Source organism: Scyliorhinus canicula, chromosome 6 (genome assembly GCF_902713615.1).
Source record: "Scyliorhinus canicula chromosome 6, sScyCan1.1, whole genome shotgun sequence".
Lineage (NCBI taxonomy): Eukaryota > Metazoa > Chordata > Chondrichthyes > Carcharhiniformes > Scyliorhinidae > Scyliorhinus > Scyliorhinus canicula.
In genome coordinates, this window is record NC_052151.1 from 179,723,130 (window position 1) to 179,744,396 (window position 21,267).

Genomic DNA, 21,267 nt, shown 5'->3' on the forward strand with positions numbered 1-21,267 from the left:
AACTCAGTTGTGACTCAAGAAACTGGGCTATGCAGACTAGGAATATTCCAAATTTGATCTATGATTTTTTTTGTTGTTGTAATATTTGATCTCATTGAGATCCATTTGACATCCATGCCGCTTGCATAATGAATTAAAAACACTGCTAGCGTTCTAGACGGTAAAGGTCATGGGTTTGGAGGCTGGTGTCAAATGAACCTTGATGAGTTGCTGGAGCACATCTTGTAGATGGTATACGCTGCTGTGCAAGAGTGATGGAGGGAGTAAATATTTAAGGTAACGGATGGGGTGCAGATTAAGCGGGCTGCTTTATCCTGGATTAGACAAGCTTCTCGGGTGTTGGGAGTTGTACCAGTCCAAGCAAATGAAGAATATTCCATTACACTCCTGTGGAGTGAGGAGATGGGTTAGGGCACGGAATTCCTCGCCTCTGACCTGCTCTAGTAGCTGCAGTATTTATATGGCAGGTCCAGTTCAGTTTCTGGTTAATGGTGGGACCCTCCATCCCCTGGTTGCTGATGGGGAGATGGCAATGCCATGAAACATTATGGGACTTGGATTCTTTTGTTGGGGCCAATCATTGCCTGGCACTGATGGGACACAAATATTACTTGCCAACTTCAGCTTGAATGTTGTCCAGGTCTTGCCACGTGGATGAAGAATCAGTCAGTATCCGAAGAGTTGTGAATGGTTCCAAACAATGGCGTAATCAGTGAACACCATCACTTCTAACCTTGCATTTGAAGGTCAAGCAGCTGAAAATGATTTGGCCTTTCACACTGCCACCGGTTAATGGCCAGCAATAACCTCAACCATCTTCCCTTGTGCTCGGTATGACTAACAAGTAGAGAGTTTTCACATTGATTCCAATTGACTTCAATTTTTCTCAGGCTCTTTAATGCCACATTCAGTCCAATGCTGCCTTGATACTGAGTACAATCATTCTTGTCTCTTGGACGGGCAGCATGGTGGCACAGTGGTTAGCATTGCTGCCTACGGTGCTGAGGACCCGGGTTCGAATCCCGGTCCTGGGTTACTGTCTGTGTGAAGTTTGCACATTCTCCCCGTGCCTGCGTGGGTTTCACCCCCACAACCCAAAAGATGTGCAGGTTAGGTGGATTGGCCACGCTAAATTGCCCCTTAATTGGAAAAAAATAATTGGGTACTCTAAATATAAAAAAAGAAAAAATAAATAAAAATTCTTGTCTCTTGGTTCAAACATGGACAAATTAGCTGAACAAGGCTGCAATGCAATCTGGAGCCAAGTGACCCTGGCTGAACCCAAACTGGACATTGAACAGGTTATTGTCAACAACACCTTTCATCACTTTGCTGATGAGTGAGTATAGAATAGGGAGGAAATTAGCTAGATTAGATTTGTCCTTTTTGAGATCAGAATGTCCTAGACAATTTTCCACTTTTGTCAGGTAGATACCAGTGTTGTAGCTGTACTGGAACAATTTGGGTAGGGAGACAGCCTGTTCTGCAACATAGACCTTCGATATTATAGCCAGGATGTTCGCAGGGCCCATAAACTGGGCTGTGTACCGTGCATTCAGCTGGTTTTTGGTATATAGAGGGCAGTAGATTGATTGGGGACCTCAGGAGGAGGATGATATAGTTAATCCATTCAATACTTTTGACTGAAGATGGTTGCAAATGCTTCTGCCTCTGTTGCACTGATGTTTTGGATTTTCCATTTATTAAGTATGGAGATTTTTTTTGGAGCTACGTCCTGTTAGTTGTTTAATTCTTGATTAGCATTCATGACCAAACGTAACAGGTTTGCAGAGCTTTGATCTAAAGCGTTCATTTGTTTGATCACTTAGCTCTCTAAACCATGCTGCTTCCTGTGTTGTAGCTTCATCCTGTTGGTATCTCATTTTAGGTTTGCCTGCATCTGCACCTGTCATGCTCTCTTGCAGACCTTATTGAATCAAAGTTGGCCCCCCTGGCCTGACAGGAATGGCAGATTAGAGCTATGCTGAGCTGTAAAGTTACAGAACGTGGTTGAATATAGTTTTGCTGTTGGACAAAGGCATGACATGGATACATAATTTTGAGCTGTTCAGTCTGTTCTGAATCTGTCCCATTTAACACAGCAACGGTGCCAAACACCATGCTGGAGCGTATGTTCAGTGTTAAGATGGGACTTTATCTACACAAAGGCTGTGCCATGGTCAATCCAACCAATACTGTCATGGGCATATGTGAAATTTGGATGGTGAGGATGAGATCAAGTTGGTTTTCCCCTCGTGTAGAATATATATAGAATTTAAAGTGCAGAAGGAGGCCATTCGGCCCATCGAGTCTGCACCGACTCTTGGAAAGAGCACCCTACCCAAGGTCAAAACCTCCACCTTCTCCCCATAACCCAGTAACCCCACCCAACACCAAGGGCAATTTTGGATACTAAGGGCAATTTATCATAGCCAATCCACCTAACCTGCACATCTTTGGACTGTGGGAGGAAACCGGAGCACCCGGAGGAAACCCACGCACACACGGGGAGGATGTGCAGACTCCATACAGACAGTGACCCAAGCCAGAATCGAACCTGGGACCGTGGAGCTGTGAAGCAATTGTGCTATCCACAAGGCTACTGTGCTGCCCCTGAATGACATGGTTTGTCATTCTTCCTGATGGGTTTGGGCGAAAGAGACGGGGACCAAGAGGGAAAAACCTCTGAGCCCGGTTCCTGGCTAAAGGTGGGGGAAGAATTCTTGAGTGAATTTGAAAATTGGCTGCCATGTTTCCGAAATCTTAATTTGGAGACTGGGTGTTTTAGATTTGATGGAATACATTATATCCTGTCTTCGAGGCCGGGGGTCAGGTTAGACTACTGATCACTGGTCCTGTATTGTCCTATTCATTTAAATAAATATAAATTTTACGTACCCAATTCATTTTTTTCCAATTAAGGGGCAATTTGGTGTGGCCAATCCACCTAGCCTGCGCATCTTTGGGTTGTGGGGGCAAAACCCAAGCAACATGGGGAGAATGTGCAAACTCCACACGAACAGTGACCCAGAGCCGGGATCAACCTGGGACGTTGGTGCCATGAGGCAGCAGTGCTATCCAGTGTGCCACCGTGCTGCCTGTATTGTCCTATTCATGATGCTTGTGAGAGGTTAGAGGTCGCCGTGCCGGTCGAGCCATCCCCCCTGGCCGGGGCCTAGGTTGTGGACCGCTTGAGTGTTGGTGAGACGACATGGTGGAAGCAATGGGGTCTCTTTTTTTTAAATTTAGAGTACCCAATTCATGTTTTTTGCAATTAAGGGGCAATTTAGTGTGGTCAATCCACCTAACCTGCACATCTTTGGGTTGTGGGGTGAAACCCATGCAGATACGGGGAGAATGTGCAAACTCCACACGGTCAGTGACCCAGGGCCGGGATCAGGTGTAGGTTCAGGTTCAGTCTGGCAGATATGCCCTTCAGGACTTATGACAGTTCTGTCAGTGGTGGTGCCACCAAACCACTCTTGGTGATTGACTTTGAAGTCTCTCCTCCACCCCCCCCCCCATAATATATTTTATGCCTTTGCTATCCTCAGTCCTTCCAAGTGATGTTTAATATGGAACACTGAGTCATCAGCTAAAGGAGGCGGGGAAATGATAATCAGCAGGAGGTTTCCCTGCCAGTCTCAACCTGATGCCATGAGATTTCAATAGTTTGGAGTCAACATTGACATCTAGTGCCAGTTCCGCTGGACTGTACCACATCTGGTGAGTATGTACCCAGGGTTGGTGATGGAGGAGCCTGGCTACAGATTTTATTTGGTGAATATAATTATGTAAGGCTGTTTTGTGATTTGACTGTGGAACAATTGCACAAGTCCGCAGATGATGGTGAGGAGGGTATTGCAGCGCCCCAACTGGGCAGTGGCTAGTTCAATGCTGGGTGGTGTGTCAGGTTTTATTCCGCAGGACTTTGATATAACCGAGTGGCATATTAGGCAATTTCACCAGGAGCTAGGGGGCCTTGCATAAGCTAAACCTCACAAGGCTGGTGGAGCAAATGGAGGAGGAGTTTAAGAGGTGGGACATGCTGCCGCTGTCTCTGGCGGGTAGGGTGCAATCAGTCAAGATGACGGTGCTCCCGAGATTTCTGTTCCTGTTCCAGTGCCTCCCCATCCTTATCCCGAAGGCCTTTTTCAGGCGGGTTAACAGGAGCATTACGGGGTTTGTGTGGGCGCACGGGACCCCAAGGTGAGAAGGGTGTTCCTGGAGCGGGATAGGGGGGGCTGGCGTTGCCCAACCTCTGTGGGTATTATTGGGCTGCCAACGCAGCGATGGTGCGCAAGTGGGTGATGGACAGGGAAGGGGCAGCATGGAAGAGGATGGAGATGGCGTGCTGTGTGGGCACGAGCCTGGAGGCGCTGGTAACGGCGCCGCTGCCGCTCCCTCCAACGAGGTATACCACAAGCCCGGTGGTGGCGGCTACCCTCAAAATTTGGGGGCAATGGAGACGGCACAGGGGGGAGGTGGGGGTTCCCGATACGGGCCAACCACCGGTTTGTCCCGGGGAGAATGGACGGCGGGTTCCTGAGTTGGCACAGGTCAGGTATTAGGGGGTTGGGGGACCTGTTTGTAGACGGGAAGTTTGCGAGCCTGGATGAGCTGGAAGGGAAGTTCGGGCTCCCCCCGGGGAACATCTTTAGGTACATGTAGGTAAGGGCGTCAGGCGCAGGTGGCGGAGTTCCCTCTGTCGCCGCTGTGGGGGGTCCAGGACGGTGCTCTCGGGGGTGTGGGTTGGAGAGGGGAGGATCTCAGCAACGTACCAAGTGATGCAGGAGGTAGACGAGGCCTAGGTGGAGGAGCTGGGTGAGGAGATTGAGGAGGGGACGTGGGCGGACGCTCTATGAAGGGTGAACTCCTCTTCTTGTGCGAGGCTTAGCCTCATACAGTTTAAGGTGCTGCATAGGGCTCACATGACCGGGACAAGGATGAGCCGGTTCTTTGGGAACGAGGACAGGTGTATTAGGTGCTCAGGGAGCCCAGCAAACCATGCCCATATGTTCTGGGCATGCCCATATGTTCTGGGCATGCCCAGTGCTGGGGAATTTTGGAAGGGCGTAGCAGGGACAGTGTCGAGGGTGGTAGGATCCAGGGTCAAACCGGGCTGGGGGCTCGCAATATTTGGGGTTGCAGAGGAGCCGGGAGTGCAGGAGGCGAAAGAGGCCGGCATTCTGGCCTTTGTGTCCCTAGTAGCCCAGCGGAGGATTCTTCTTCAGTGGAAGGGCGCGAGACCCCCAAGCGTGAAGGCCTGGATCAACGATATGGCGGGGTTTATTAAATTGGAGAGGGTGAAATTTGCCCTAAGGGGATCGGTGCAGGGGTTCTTCAGGAGGTGGCAACCATTCCTAGATTTCCTGGCAGAACGGTAGAAAAAGGCCAACAGCAGCAGCACCCTGGGGGGGAGGGTGGGGTCGTTTCTTTGTTTTGGGTTGAAGGGACGTGTATATTTGTTCATTGCTAATGATGGGCGTTCATTTATATTTTATTTTTTTGTATACATATTTCTTTTCGTGGTATTTATTTTGTTATTGATAGTTTGTGAAAATTTGAATAAAAATTTTTTTTTTTAAATATTAGGCAATTTCAGAGGGCAGGCAAGAGTCAACTACATTGCTGAGAGTCTGGGGTCACATGGAGGCCAAACCAGATCAGGATGATATTTCTTTCCGTGAAAAAACATCAGTGTGCCAGGTGTGTTTATGTGCCAACCTGGTAGTTTCATGACCATCATTACTGGGACTTGCTATATTCCCATAGCTGTCGTGGGTTTTGAATTTATGTCTTTATTGCAGTCACCCCCAAGCAATTTCAGATAGGTAATTTGACTAGAGGGCAGCACGGCGCAGTCTGCATTCACACACCCTGTGATTCCAGCAGGTGGGGCCTCACGGTAGCATGGTGGTTAGCATCAATGCTTCACAGCTCCAGGGTCCCAGGTTCGATTCCCGGCTGGGTCACTGTCTGTGTGGAGTCAGCACGTCCTCCCCGTGTGTGCGTGGGTTTCCTCCGGGTGCTCCGGTTTCCTCCCACAGTCCAAAGATGTGCGGGTTAGGTGGATTGGCCATGCTAAATTGCCCGTAGTGTAAGGTTAATGGGGGGATTGTTGGGTTACGGGTATACGGGTTACGTGGGTTTAAGTAGGGTGATCATTGCTCGGCACAACATCGAGGGCCGAAAGGCCTGTTCTGTGCTGTACTGTTCTGTGTTCTGTATCACTGTATATGATTCTGGAATGGGAAGCCTGAGCAATTTTCTCCGAAGGAACCCAGAGCATTCGAGGCCAACTATCGTATCTATGCAGCTTCCCCAGCTGTAGTCTGCTGCTTCAGTAGACAGTAGAATGAATTGAACTTGGGATGTTTTTGATTGAGGCTGGACCTCTGCTACGCTATTACAAATATCTGAATCGTTGAGGCAAGCCATTCACTGGGCCATTGGTGCAAGACTTAAACTGAGTCATGGGGAAGGCATAAACTGATGAGAACTTCATACAAAGTAAATTGCTGTTCAGAATGCTGAACTAAATGTTAGGCTGAACAAAATAATATTCTTCAAGTGAATTTAATGAGGAAGTCACCAGATTGTATGAGCTTCCTTAATTCTCCATTAATGGCCTTTGACATTTCCAATGAAGAACTGACCCAGCCAATTAGGTGCCAGGTTTGCTGCTCCAAGGCTCAGTTAGCTATGAAAGCAGTGCTACATTTGTTCTCATTGAGAGTGGCAGGCAGCCTGGAATTCCCAAACCTTATCTCCACACACCGGTGCCAGGGAATGCCAGACACCCGTGAAATATGTACTCACCCAATAAGGATCAATGTCTTTGGAAGCGATAGCATTTGTGGGGGAGGGGGGGGGGGGGGGAGATGATGATAAACATAAGAGAAAAATTAAAAGGAATATTGAAGGTTTCACCTGCAAGGTCTCAACTGGAATAGGTATCCAGTTCTGGGCATCACACTTTAGGAAGGGGATCTACCAGCATGCTATTACGGATGAGGGATTTCAGTTAAGTGCCGAAATGAGCGAAGCTCAAGTTTCCATTTGAGTAGAGAAGGTTGAAGCAGTTTAAGAGTTCAAAGCTATGAAAGATTTTGATGGAGTAAATAAGAAACCATTTCGTGCGGGTTAGGTGGATTGGCCATGCTAAATTGCCCGTAGTGTAAGGTTAATGGGGGGAGGACGTGCTGACTCCACACAGACAGTGACCCAACCAAAGCGTTGGTGACTAGAGGATGCAGATTTAAGATAATTGACAAAAAACCAACAGAGTTGCATTTTTTAAAATGTGGAGTGTTGTGATCTGATATGCACTGCCTAAATGAAGTGAAAGCAGATTCAATCGCAACTTCCAAGTAGCAACCAAGGAATAGCACACAAGGCCATTCTGCCCATCTTATTCATGCCTGCTCTGCAAGAACAACTCTCATGAGATCACTCCTGCTTTTTCCCCATTGATAAGACGACCTGATATGTATTTGAAAAGGAAACACTGGGTATGGTTGGGAGTGCAGCTGACCAAAAGGAATATTGAAGCTTTTTATCTTGCACTCATCAGGACTTTCACAAAAATACCAAATGTAACGAGAACAACAATTTATACTTCATGAGAAGAGAGTACTGACTGGTTGGTAAGGGGGCTGTTGTAATAGTGTTGACATGTATTCTCCATGGCAATGCTTATACCAATTTTCTCATGAAGTTTAAATTGTTCCCTTTACCTTTTGAGTGTTCTGATAAGTGCAAAATAAAAAGTTTTGGCATATCTTTTTTTCAGCGATACTTAAGTTCTACATTATCAAATGGCTAATTGGAAAGTTCTTTCGGAGCCCTGGTGCAGGCACAACAGGCTCAAGTGGCCTCCTGTGCTGTACAATTCCATGATTCCCCTGAGTTGTAGTGGAGCCAGGGTATCCAATTCTTTTTTTGTTCCAATTAAGCGGCAATTTGGCGTGGCCAATTCACCTACCCTGCACATCCTTTTGGGTTGTGGGGCCGAGGCACAGGGCGAATGTGCAAACTCGACATGGACATGGACAGTGACAGGTGCCCGGTTCAAACGTGGGTTCATTGCGCCACCGTGTTGCCCCTCAGAAATGGGTTTCTAGTAATTACCTGCTGAGTGCACTGTGACAGGTGACATTCCAGGCTAAGTCATCATCGCTATCGTACCGTCTGGGATTATCGAAGAAAAAGGCCCTGGGGGTGAATCCATGACTGCACGATATTCCATTTCCTATCTGTAACGCACAAACAAACCTGAGCAGTGAGTCTAGCAGAATAGCACGTTCAGACATACCGATCTGCATCATAAGATGCCAAGTGCCCGAGGGATTATTTTTACATCTCTAAACATGGTTGTAATGGTTAAACCAACGACCACTGATGAAGGTGAATTTAAATGATACAAATTAAATGATGTAATGAGTGACACTGTCATTCCTTCTCTGTGACCCTCCTGCGTCCGTATGACACTGCTATTCCCGATGTGAGCCCTCCTTGGAGATATACGAATGAATGTCTGAAAATTCATACACCTCCTACGGTACTTTGGGTTGTGGGGCCGAGGCACAGGGCGAATGTGCAAACTCGACATGGACATGGACAGTGACAGGTGCCCGGATCAAACCTGGGTTTATTGCGCCACCGTGTTGCCCCTCAGAAATGGGTTTCCAGTAATTACCTGCACTGTGACAGGTGACATTCCAGGTTCCTATGTCGTCCTTTTACTGGAAATTCTGCAATCTAAAATAATGCCCAATTTTGACCACGTTTACACATACTTACCAGACTTTGGACGGGACTCCTTACACGAAAGAAGAGGACAACTAAAGTCGTTGGCAGCAGTTCCCAGATGAATAGGATTACTCCAAATACTAGATATCCTTTATCACCCAATTGGATTTGTAGATCTGCCTGTATGAGACAACTAATATATCAGTACCTCAACATCAACCTACATTTATATAGCTCCTTTAATGAAATGTGCTTCATAGGACTGTAAGCAGACAGGATTCAACATCAAGACAAAGACACTTCCTTTAACCAATCCGCCTTGCCAAAGAGATAGTGCTTCAGAAGTATTTTACAGGAGTAAGAGAGGAAATTTTAAAACTTGGGGATGAGGCAGCTCTAAGGATGGCCAGCAGGTGTGCAGAGCATTCCTCTGGGCCTCCCGTGCCCCCAGCCAGCCTCTCTTTTCCTCTCCTCCTATCTCCACCACCGCCCCCCCCCCCCCCCCCCCCCCCCCCTCCCCAGCCTGAGAACCACCCCACCAGTGTTTGCTGTTCTTCCAATCACACTCTTTCTCTCCCACATCTGCAGTAAATGTGGGAGAGGAAATGGCCTGTGACTGAAGGAACAGTTCCTTGCAGGATCTGGCACTCCACTTACCTGTCCTACCAGCATTTTGAAAACTGGTTCTGCAGCCAAAATAGATGGGCTTCATGGGCTGCATCTAGCCTGTGCGTCATGAGTTGGACAAGTCTGAACTAAAGGAAGATGAGCCATTTTACACAATGATTTGCTACAATGCGGAATGCACTGCCTGAAAGGGTGGTGGAAGAGGATTCAATGGTAACTTTCAAAAGGGAGTTGGATATAATTCCTGAAGGGCAAAAAATGCAGGGCTATAGGAGAAGAGCTGGGGAGCAAGACTATTCGAATAGATTATGTTGAGAACCAAATAAGCATGATGCACCAAATGGCTTCCTTCAGTACAGTATGATTCTATTAAACCATGTGGAAAAACCATGGAAGTCCCAGACTTACCTGATTCAAATAAGTACTGACCTGATCAGACACGTTGTACCAGTCATAATCAAAAGTGTTGATGTGGTTATGGGAGGTGAGTGCGATAGCAACCAAATTGTAGCAGGCCCTTGATGTATACAGTAATATAATTACCACTCCCACCACTACAATCTGACACAGAGATGTCCCCTGAAAATACAAACATAATGTAAGTTATTTTAAGCCCAACACCTTCCTTTTTAGATTGCCATTCAAATGTATAAATAGCAATATTTGATACCAATATTCAGAAAATATTTCCATTTGTGAAGTATAATGGATTAAATGATACAGTGGGTTTACACAATGTTCTGACACCTTTGGGATCTGAATGTGAATCCAGCTTGAACTGAGCCTACCTCTCTCTTTAACTGAAATGAGTTTGCATTGATCATCATAAACTAGTAGTTCCCTCCAAGATGTCATAAGAATGGTTTAGTAAGGCGTGTGATTGACGAAGGTTGGGGAACTCAGTGCTTAGACAACACTGAAGGTCATTCTGTCCATTTTGTCTGTCTGGCTCTTTATTTGGAATAACCCAATACATAGCAAACTATCTCATATTCTCCACCATCTGCCTGTAACATTTTCTACATCTGATATTAATTCACTGCTCCTTTTTTAAAAAAACTTTTTATTAAGGCAGTTATGATTTTATAGCAATAAACAATACAAATGTACACATTGTTCAGAGCGTAACATACCCCTCCATTTTCCATTGTTCCCACCTACTTTAAACACAAAATAACTCATATTGAATCTGCTGACAGTTTAGTTTTCTCCGAGGAAGTCGATAAACGGCTGCCACCTCCGGACAAACTCTCATGTTGATCCTCTCAGGGCAAACTTAATTTTCTCATGTCTGAGAAACCCAGCCATGTCACTAACCCAAACCCCTGATTTTGGCGGCTTTGAGTCCCTCTATGCTAATAAGATCCTTCACTGGGCTACCACGGAGGCAAAGGCCAAGATGTCAGCCTCTCTCGCCCCCTGGACTCCCGGATCTTCCGACACTCCAAAAATCGCCACCTCTGGTCTCGGCGCCACCCTTGTTTTTAGCACCGTGGACATGACATCCGCAAACCCCTGCCAGTATCCCCTAAGCTTTGACCATGCCCAAAACATATGGACATGGTTTGCTGGCCCTCCCGCACAACTCACACACTTGCCCTCTATCCCAAAAAAACTTGTTCAGCCGGCCACCGTTATGTGTGCCCGGTGAACCACCTTGAATTGTATCAGGCTGAGCCTGGCACATCATGAGGACATGTTGACTCTGCTCAGAGCATCCTCCCACAGACCCGCCTCTACCTCCCCTCCCAACTCATCTTCCCATTTATGCTTTACCTCCCCTATCTGAGTTTCCTCCCACTCTATGAGTTCTTTATAGATATTCAAAACCTTCCCCTCCCCCACCCCCATTTTAGAAACTATCCTGCCCTGTATCCCCTGTGGCTGTAGACGCGGGAAGGTCACAACCTACCTTCGTACAAAATCCCTTATCTGCAGATATCGAAACCCATTCCCTCCCGGCAATTCAAACTCCTCCTCCAAATTCTCTAAACATGGAAAGCTCCCATCAATAAATAGACCCCCCAGCCTCTCAATCCCTGCTCTCTGCCACCTCCGAAATCCCCCATCCAGCCTCCCATGGACAAACCAGTAATTGCCACAATTTGGAGTCCACACCGACGCTCCCTCCACTCCCATATGCTTCCACCACTGCCCCCAGACTCTCAGGACCTCTACTACCACTGGGCTTGTGGAATACCGGGCCGGCGAGAATGGCAAAGGAGCCATTACCAATGCCCCCAAACTTATGCCCTTATGAGATGCCGCCTCTACTCGCTCCCACACCGACCACCACTATCCGCTTCCTGATCATGGCTATATTTGCCGGCCAGTAGTGATTACTAAAGTTCGGTAGCACCAGCCCCCCCCCCCCCCCCGCCTCGGCTTCACTCCAGCAGCACTTTCTTCACTCGCGGGGTTTTACCCACCCACACGAAACCAGAGATCACCCTATTCACCCGCTTAAAAAAGGCCTTTGTTATGAAAATAGGGAGGCACTGGAAAACAAACAGAACCTCTGGAGGACTGTCATTTTTATAGTTTATACCCTCCCCGCCAGTGACAACGGGAGTATGTTCCACTTCCAAAAGTCTTCCTTCCTTCATTTGTTCAACTAGCCGGGTCAAATTTAATTTATGCAACTGCTCCCAACCCCGTGCCACCAGAATTCCTAAATATCGGACTCTCCCTCCCAATGCTTTAAACGGCAGCTCCTCCAGTATCCTTTCCTGCCCCCTTGCCTGGATCACAAAAACTTCACTTTTACCCATTTCAATTTGTACTCCAAGAACCGGCCAAATTCTCCTAAGATCTGCATAAACTCCTCCATCCCCCCCTAATGGGTCAGAAAAGTATAGGAGTAGGTCGTCTGCATATAATGAGACCCTGCGTTCCACCCCCCCCCCCCCCCCCCCCTCCCCCCACCCCCACCCGGACTAGCCCCTTCCAGTCCTTTGAAGCTCTCAGCACCATTGCCAATGGCTCTATGGCCAAGGCAAACAACAGTGGGGAGAGACGACATCCTTGCCTTGTCCCTCGGTGCAATTTAAAGTAGTCCGAACTCAGACAATTCGTCCGCACACTCGCCACCGGTGCCTGGTATAGCAACCGAACGCAGTCAATAAAGCCCTGCCCAAACCCGAACCGTCCCAGGACCTCCCACAGATAATTCCACTCCACCCAGTCGAAGGCCTTTTCCGCATCCATAGTGACCACTACCTCCGTCTCCCTCCCCTCGGAGGGCGCCGTGATCACATTTAGGAGCCTTCTAACGTTGACCATTAGCTGCCTGCCTTTAACAAACCCCGTCTGGTCTGGTTCCCGTATCACCTCCAGAACACAGTCCTCTATCCTTGAGGCCAGAATTTTGGCCAGCAATTTGGCATCGACATTCATTAGGGAGATTGGTCTGTATGACCCACATTGCTATATGTCCTCCTGCTTCAGGATCAATGATATTGAAGCCTGTGACATTGTTGGGGGAAGGACACCTCGCTCCCTTGCCTCATTAAATGCCCTCTCCAGCATCCCAGAGAACTTTGTGTAGAATTCCACAGGGTAGCTGTCTGGTCCTGGGGACTTGCCTGACTGCATGGCCTCCAATCCCTCTACTACTTCTACAATCCCGATCGGGGCTCCCAACCCCTCCACTAACCCTTCCTCCAGCTTCAGAAACTCTAACCTTCCCAAAAGCTGCCTCTTCCCCATCATTCCAGCTGGGGGTTCCAATTCATACAGCCGAATGTAAAACTCCTTAAACACCCCATTCACCCCTGCTGGGTCCAAGACCGTGTTCCCCCCTCTGTCCTTCACTCTTCCTATCTCCCAGGACACCTACCTCATCCTTAGCTGGTGTGCTAGCATCCTACTGGCCTTCTCACCATACTCATTTATCGCCCCCCTCACTTTCCTCAACTGCCCCACTACCTTCCCTGTGGATATCAGACCAAACTCCATCTGCAGCTTCTGCCTCTCCTTCAACAGTCCCGCCTCCGGGGGCTTCAGAATACCTTCTGTCCACCTGGAATATTTCCCTCACCAGCCTATCCATCTCTACTCGCTCCATCTTCTGCCTATGAGCCCGTATCAAAATTAGCTCCCCCCTAATCACTGCGCTTCCCATCCCCGAAACTTCCCCCGTATCATTTATCACCAAATAATCAACTGCTCCTTTAAAAAATGTAATTCCCCAGGACCTGGGGAATTAAGTTTAAGTCTCCTCATTTAGTGATAATTTTAAATCACTGTCACATCAAACAGGAAGTCTTCCCCATTCACCTAGTCAAACACTCCCATGCCCTCCTGGTCAGCCCCCTTCCCCCTCCAGTCTGACCCACTCACCTTTGAAATCTATCTTCTCTCTTTAAATTGTCCCTTTAAACACCTCCTTTATGGTAGCTAGAAGGAACCATTCTTTTCTTCCCAGTGTCCCAGTTACTCCTTGCCGATGCAGCTGGGGGCACGCTTCACTGCTCCTGCCTCATCCAGCCTGAGTGAGGAAGGTTTGGTGAGCCAGGGACTTCGGAATATCAATGTGGCTAAGTCTATCAAGAGTGCCAATTGGAACCATAGTATCATAGAATTTACAGTGCAGAAGGAGGCTATTCAGCCCATCGAATCTGCACCAGCTCTTGGAAAGAACACCCTACCCAAGCCCACACCACCACCCTATCCCCATAACCCAGTTACCCCACCCAACACTGAGGGCAATTTTGGACACTAAGGGCAATTTAGCATGACCAATCCACCTACCCTGCACATCTTTGGACTGTGGGAGGAAACCGGAGCACCCGGAGGAAACCCACACAGGCACGGGGAGAATGTGCAGACTCCGCACAGATAGTGACCAAAGCCAGGAATCGAACCTGGGACCCTGGAGCTGTGAAGCAATTGTGCTAACTACTATGCTACCGTGCTGCCAAATTCACTGGAGATTTTCACTCTGGCGTAAGTTATGGGTATCCATGTTGCAAGTGTGTGGACTACACAAATCCAATCATTGTTGGTTTGCCTGCCACCTCCAATGAATGACTCATACCTGCCCTTACATTGTGTTACAAGAGGCTGAATCACGGTTGGGAATTGTTAATGAGCAGCAGCCCACCATTCTAACTGCATTACATCATTTCAGAAGCTAGAACATCTTTTAACACAATAGGTGGTAGTTTGAGCTCTGAGCAGCATGTTGGACTTGAACATTGATGGCTATAAAAAGGGAGCATAGTCATTGTATTTTTGAGAACAGAAAGGTGTTTGAGCTGCTTTTACTGACAATTTATATCAAATATGGATGAAATTAAGAAAACAAACAGGATGTAGTGTTGTTAAGACAGAGGTAGAGGAGGGGAGAGGTAATTTTGTTTAAGGCCAGGGTGGATAAAGAGGAGAGGTTGGAGCGGCAGAGGGTAATAGATGAGATGTTGGAGGCAGATAGGAGTTATGCAGAAGATGGGGACCCAGCAAAGCTGGAAAAGAGGAAGGAAACATTGGCGAGCCTCAACTGTCTGTCCACCAGGAAGACGGTGCGCCAACTGAGACGAGCAAGGGGTGCAGTTTATGAACATGGAGATAAGGCGTATCTTAGCAGGTCAGCTCTGGAGGGAAGCAGCGGCAAGGGAAATTGTGCAGCTGAGGGATAGGACCGGGAAGTTGGTGGTGGCCCCGGAGCTGATTAACAAGGTTTTTGAGGAGTTTTATGAGAGGTTATACAGGTCAGAGCCACCCTGGGGAGACCGTGAGATGCTGGAATTTCTAGATGGGTTGGAATACCCGAGGCGAGGGGAGGGGGACAGGGCTACATTAGAAGGAGCAATAGTGAAGCAGGAGATAAAGGATGCAATTGGGAGGATGCAGTCGGGCAAGGTGGCAGGGCCGGATGGGTTTCAAGTGAAATATTATAAAAAATTCAAGGATAAGCTGGCACTCCCTGATGGTGGGGATGTTTGAAGAGGCGATAGGGAAGGGAGTGCTGCCACAAACCTTGGGGCAGGCATCGATTTCACTGTTACTTAAAAAGGATAAGGATCCGATGGAGTGTGGATCGTATAGGCCCATATCACTTCTGAATTCTATGAAGACATTTCGAGCAAGGTAGACAAAGGGGACCCAGTGGATGTGGTGTACCTAGATTTCCAAAAGGCCTTTGACAAGGTACTGCACAAGAGGCTGCTGCATAAGATAAGGATGCATGGTGTTAAGGGTAGAGTACTAGCATGGATAGAGGATTGGTTGTCTAACAGGAAACAATGAGTGGGAATAAATGAGTGCTATTCTGGCTGGCAATCAGTGACGAGTGGTGTGCCTCAGGGATCGGTGTTGGGACCACAATTATTTACAATTTATATAGACGATTTGGAGTTGGGAACTATGTGTAAGGTATCCAAGTTTGCAGGTGACACGAAGGTGTGTGACAGAGCAAAGTGTACTGAGGACTGTAAAGCCTTACAGAGGAACATTGACACATTGAGTAAGTGGGCAAAGGTCTGGCAGATGGAGTATAATGTCAATAAGTGTGAAGTTGTGCATTTTGGTAGGAGTAACAATAGAACGAATTATTACTTCAATGGTAAAAAGCTGCAGCATGCTGCCATGCAGAGGGACCTGGGTGTACTTGTGCATGAGTCACAGAAGGTTGGTCTGCAGGTGCAACAAGTAATTAGGAAGGCAAATGGAATTTTGTCCTTCATTGCGAAGAGGATTGAGTTTAAAAGTAGAGAGGTAATGTTGCAGTTGTACAAGATGCTGGTGAGGCCACACCTGGAGTACTGTGTGCAGTTTTGGTCTCCACACTTGAGAAAGGATGTGCTAGCACTAGAGGGGGTGCAGAGGAGGTTCACTAGGCTGATTCTGGAGTTGAGGGAGTTATCGTATGAGGAGAGGCTGAGTAGATTGGGATTATATTCACTGGAATTCAGAAGGTTGAGGGGGAATCTTAAAGAAATATACAAAATTTTGAAGGGAATGAATAAGATAGAAGTAGAAAGGATGTTTCCACTGGTAGGTGAAAGTAGGACAAGAGGGCATAGCCTCAAGATTAGGGGGAGCAGATTTAGGACTGAATCAAGAAGGAACTTCTTCACTCAGAGGGTGGTTAAAGTATGGAATTCCCTACCGAAAGGAGTAGTAGACGCTACTTCATTGAATATATTTAAAGATAGGGTAGATGTTTTTCTGAAAAATAAAGGAATTATGGGATATGGCGAGAATGCGGATAAGTGGTTCTGAGACCACGAAAAGATCAGCCATGATCTTATAGAATGGAGGAGCAGGCTCGAAGGGCCGGACGGTCTACTTCTGCTCCTAGTTCTTATGTTCTTATGAATGTGGACGCAAAGGTATTGGCGAAGGTACTGGCAGGTAGGCTGGAGGAGTGCCTCCCGAAGGTGATAGGTGAAGATCAGACGGGGTTCGTGAGAGGGAGGCAGCTTTTTTTGAACATTAGGAGGGTTTTGAATTTTGTCATGGCACCGGCGGAAGGGAAGGAAACAGAGGTGGCTGTGGCATTGGATGCCGAGAAGGCCTTTGACTGGGTAGAATGGGTGTACTTGATAGCAGTTCTGGAGCGGTTTTGGATTGGACCAAGATTTGTGAACTGGGTAAAGCTATTGTATAAGGAGCCGAAGGCGAGTGTCCGCACAAACAACATCAGCTCGAGATACTTTTCTCTCCACCGTGGGACGAGACAGGGATGTCCTATGTCCCCCCTGCTGTTTGCACTTGCGATTGAGCCGTTGGCCACCGCATTAAGAAGTTCGGGGGTATGGAAGGAAAGGAATAGTGCGGGGGTGGGGGGGGGGGGGGGGGGGGGGGGATAGAGCATAGGGTGTCTTTATATGCCGATGACTTGCTGTCATATATGTCTGAACTGAGTGTGTCGATAGGGGGAATATTGGAGCTACTGCGAGTATTTGGGTCTTTCTCGGGGTACAAGCTAAACTTGGACAAGAGTGAGTATTTTGTGGTGTCTCAGCCGGGGGTGGGGGCAGGGGTGGGGGGGGGGCTGCCATTCCGTAGGGCAGGGACTCACTTTAGGTATTTGGGGGTGCAGATTGCCCGGGAGGTGGGGAAGGTCTTCGCAGATACAACATCACTAGTTTGGTGGGGAGAGTGAAAGCCGACCTGGCGAGGTGGGATGGTCTCCCTCTGTCACTGGCGGATCGGGGGGAGCAGGCGGTTAAAATGAATGTGTTGCCGCGATTTCTGTTTATTTTTCAATGCCTGCTGATTTTCCTGCCAAAGGCTTTTTTTCAGGGAGATTGAGGGAAGGATTACCTCGTTCATATGGGGAGGGAAGGTGGCCAGAGTGAGAAAGGTGCTGTTACAGAGGGGAAGGCAGGCAGGGGGTTTGGGTATTCAGAACCTGATGTACTACTACTGGGCGGCGAATGTGGAGAAGGTGCGGGGCTGGTCAGAGGGGTTGATTCCCAGTGGGTCAGAATGGAGGAGAGTTCGTGCAGGGGGTTGGGGCTGAGGCACTAGCAATGGCCCCGCTCTGGGGATAGCTCCGGGGAAATACTCTGGGAGTCCGGTAATAATAGCTTCACTGAAAATCTGGAGGCAGTTTCGCCAACACTTCGGGTTGGGGGCAGGGTCAAGGAAAATGCCGACTCGGGGAGGAACCACAGATTTGAGCCACGGAGGTGGGTTGGAAATTTTCGGAAATGGGAGGAGAAGAGGTTTAAGACACGAAAAGATTTGTTTCTTAGGGGACGGTTTGCAGGATTAAAGGAGCTGGAAGCGAAGTATGGGCTGGAGCAGGGAGAAATGTTCAGATACATGCAGGTTTGAGATTTTGCCAGAAAGGAGATACAGAACATCCCGGAGGAACCGGCCTCCACATTGCTGGAGGAGGTGTTGACGACAAGGGGATTGGAGAGGGGGGTAGTGTCAGCGGTGTACGGAGCTATTTTGGACGAGGATAAGGCACCACTGGAAGGATCAAAGCAAAGTGGGAAGAAGAGTTGGGAGAGGTTATAGAGGAGGGGGTCTGGTGTGAGGTGCTCCGGAGAGTGAATGCCTCCACCTCATGTGCGAGGTTGGGTCTTATACAGCTCAAGGTGGTGTACAGGGCCTGTCCAAAGCTTGGGGACTACTGGAAGGATGTGTTTAGGGTAATGTCCAAGGTGGTGCATGTGAAACTGGACCCGGGTCCCCGGGAGGCCATATTCGGGGTGTCGGACCAGCCAGGGTTGGAAACGGGTGCGGAGGCAGATATCATAGCCTTTGCCTCGTTGATCACCCGAAGGCGGATCCTGATGGGATGGAGAGCGGCCTCTCCACCCTGTGCCCTGGCGGGGGGAGCTGTTGGAATTCTTGACCCTTGAGAAGGTTAAGTTTGAACTGAGAGGAAGCTCGGAGGGGCTCTACAAGTCATGGGCACTATTCATTATGCACTTTCAAGAACTGGATAACATCAAACATTAGTTGGGGGGATGGGTGGGAGGGTTGGGGGAGCGGGGCTGTGTGTTTTAAGGGTGACTATGGGTAATCCCTGATTCCTTTTTGTCATTTGTTTATGTAAACATGCGGGCTAATGTTTGGGGGTTGGTGGGAGGATGGGATCTTTGTTATTGTTATGGGGATTGACATATTTTTTGCTGATTATTGTTTATTGTTGGTGGTTGTAAGTTTGGGTGAAAATGTGAAAAAGGAGAATAAAAATATTTTTTTTAAAAGACAGAGGTAGATAGATTCTTGATTAATGAGGGCATCAGGAGTTATGGGGAGGAAGCAAGAGAATGGGAATGAGAAACATATCAGCCATGATTGAACGGCAGAGCAGGCCGATGGGCCAAATGGCCTAATTCTGCTCCTCTGTCTTATGATACAGGAGGAAATCCTCTTACTGTGTAATATGGGAAGATACAAATTGAGGGATTTGAAATGTTGGTTCCATTATTCTGATGGGACCATAGGGAGGGAGAGAAGATACCCTGACTATATGATAAGTATGACATGATGGCAATACCCAAAAATGGAACTGAAGTGTTGCCAGTAGCAAGCAATTAGATGGTCCCATCAGAGCGATGAGCCAACAAAGCCACCAAATATAGTTCTTTCTTTGTTCCCAAATCATTTGTTTCTTTTGGTTATGGGAGGTGATACAGGTTATGGTTAAAGCATTGATAGGTTCAATTCATTCCATCATAATTATATCTTCCTATCCCTGCTTTTTCAGCATTCCAAAGGGACCATTCCATCCACGAGAGCTTGGTCCACTCTGTTATTTCCGACATCTTTTCATGCAAATGCAAGAGATGTAACACCTGCTTTTTTACCTTCTCCTTTCTCACTGCCAGAAGGCCTCAACCTTTCAGTGAAACAGCTTTCTACTTTCCATTTAATATACTGTATTAGCTGCTCAGGAGGCGGCCTCCCCAACACTGGAGCGACAAGCAGAGACTGAGCGATGGCTTTCCAGCAAACCACCATTCAGTCCATTGGTGTTATCTCAAGCTCCCAGTCACCTGTTATTTTCATTCTCCACCTTGGTGCCCTTTCTGTATTTGGGCAGTTGCACTGTTCAAATGTGGCTTAACATAACTTGAGGAACAGCACCTCATCTTTCGACTGCCTTCTGGATTCTATATTGAGTTCAACAATTGTAATCTCTGTCCCCATTTTGTTTCCTTTCTCTTTCCTGGTTTTGTTATCTCTCTTGTTTTTCTTTTGTTTTCCTTTACTTGCTTGCGGTAGGCAGTTTATTCAAAACTTCTGACATCCACTCCTGCTCTAGGCACACCTTTTGTTTTGTGTCTCATTATCATTCCGCTTAGCCTTTCACCAAGAACTCATTTTGTCCTTTTAGTAATTGAATCTCCCGGCTTCCACCCTTCATAGACCTTGCCTTTCAGTATTACCCCCCACCCCCCCCAAACCCCTCTTCCCCCCCCACCCCCACCCCCAACCCCCACTAAGCCCAACCTTTTATGGCTTAAAACCTGTAACATATCTAATTTTTCCCTGTTCTGTGGAAAATCATTCACCTGAAATATTGGGCTGAATTCCCCGGTCGCCAACGCCAGGCCGGAGAACCCAAAAGGCCTTCAAAGCAGCGTACTCACAGAGTACGCCGCGCCAGGTATCCACGGCCTCAGGCAATGGGCTGAGACCCGCACCCCGATGCTCCGCCCCCGACCGGCCGAGTTCCCGACGCCGTGGGTCGTGTGCGGTCTCACCCGTCGGGAACTCAGTGTGGCGGCTACGGACTCAGTCCAGCGCCGCCGCAGTCGGGGGGGAGGCCGATCCGCAGGCAAGGGGTGAACACATTCGGGGCTGGGGGCACAGTGGTGGGGCAATCCAGGGCGAGCTGGCCGGCCGAAGTGAGGGGACTATTTTATGGGCAGGGTCCGCGAGCAGCATCCGCCATGAAGCGCGGCGCGGCCGCTACAGGCACAGCCACGGACCCGGCAATTCTCCAAGCCGTACCAGCAGCCAGAGCCGAGTGCTCTACGCTGCCTTCCTGCTAGCCCCCAGCCAAACGGGGAATCAGTGGCTGTTTCCCGCCAGTTTCCCTGCCAGCGTTCCCACGCCGGCGTGGGGAAATAGTCTCCAAATCGGAGAATCCAGCCCATTATCTCTGATTAACTCTCCACAGATGCTGCCAGACTTACAGGGTTTTTCCACCATTTTCTGTTTGTCTTTCGGTCATAATTATGTCAGAGCCACTGCGGAAACATAGTTCTAAAATAGGGATTTGATATTCCCAGGTTTAAATATAATGAGAGACCAGATCATTTTACAGGTGCAAGACAAAGGTTATTGAGATCTGAGGAGATGGTATTGGACACCTATTTAGATGTTTTAACATACAACCAGTATTACATTCAGTATTAATCCCAATAGGTTGATTTTGAAACAGATTCACGGTCTGCTTCAGTTCACTCT

General features: G+C 48.1%; 1 protein-coding gene across 1 annotated transcript in view; it reads right to left on the reverse strand.

Moving 5' to 3' along the window:
• LOC119967688 (G protein-coupled receptor 137Ba-like) overlaps nucleotides 1-21,267 on the reverse strand; it is a 51,693-nt gene that overhangs the window by 747 nt on the left and 29,679 nt on the right. Inside the window, exons 4-6 of the mRNA XM_038800533.1 lie at nucleotides 9,811-9,960; nucleotides 8,806-8,934; nucleotides 8,134-8,258 (exon numbers count right to left, since the gene is read on the reverse strand). Of these exons, the coding sequence (XP_038656461.1) occupies nucleotides 8,134-8,258; nucleotides 8,806-8,934; nucleotides 9,811-9,960 (404 nt within the window). The remainder of the gene's footprint in view (nucleotides 1-8,133; nucleotides 8,259-8,805; nucleotides 8,935-9,810; nucleotides 9,961-21,267) is intronic.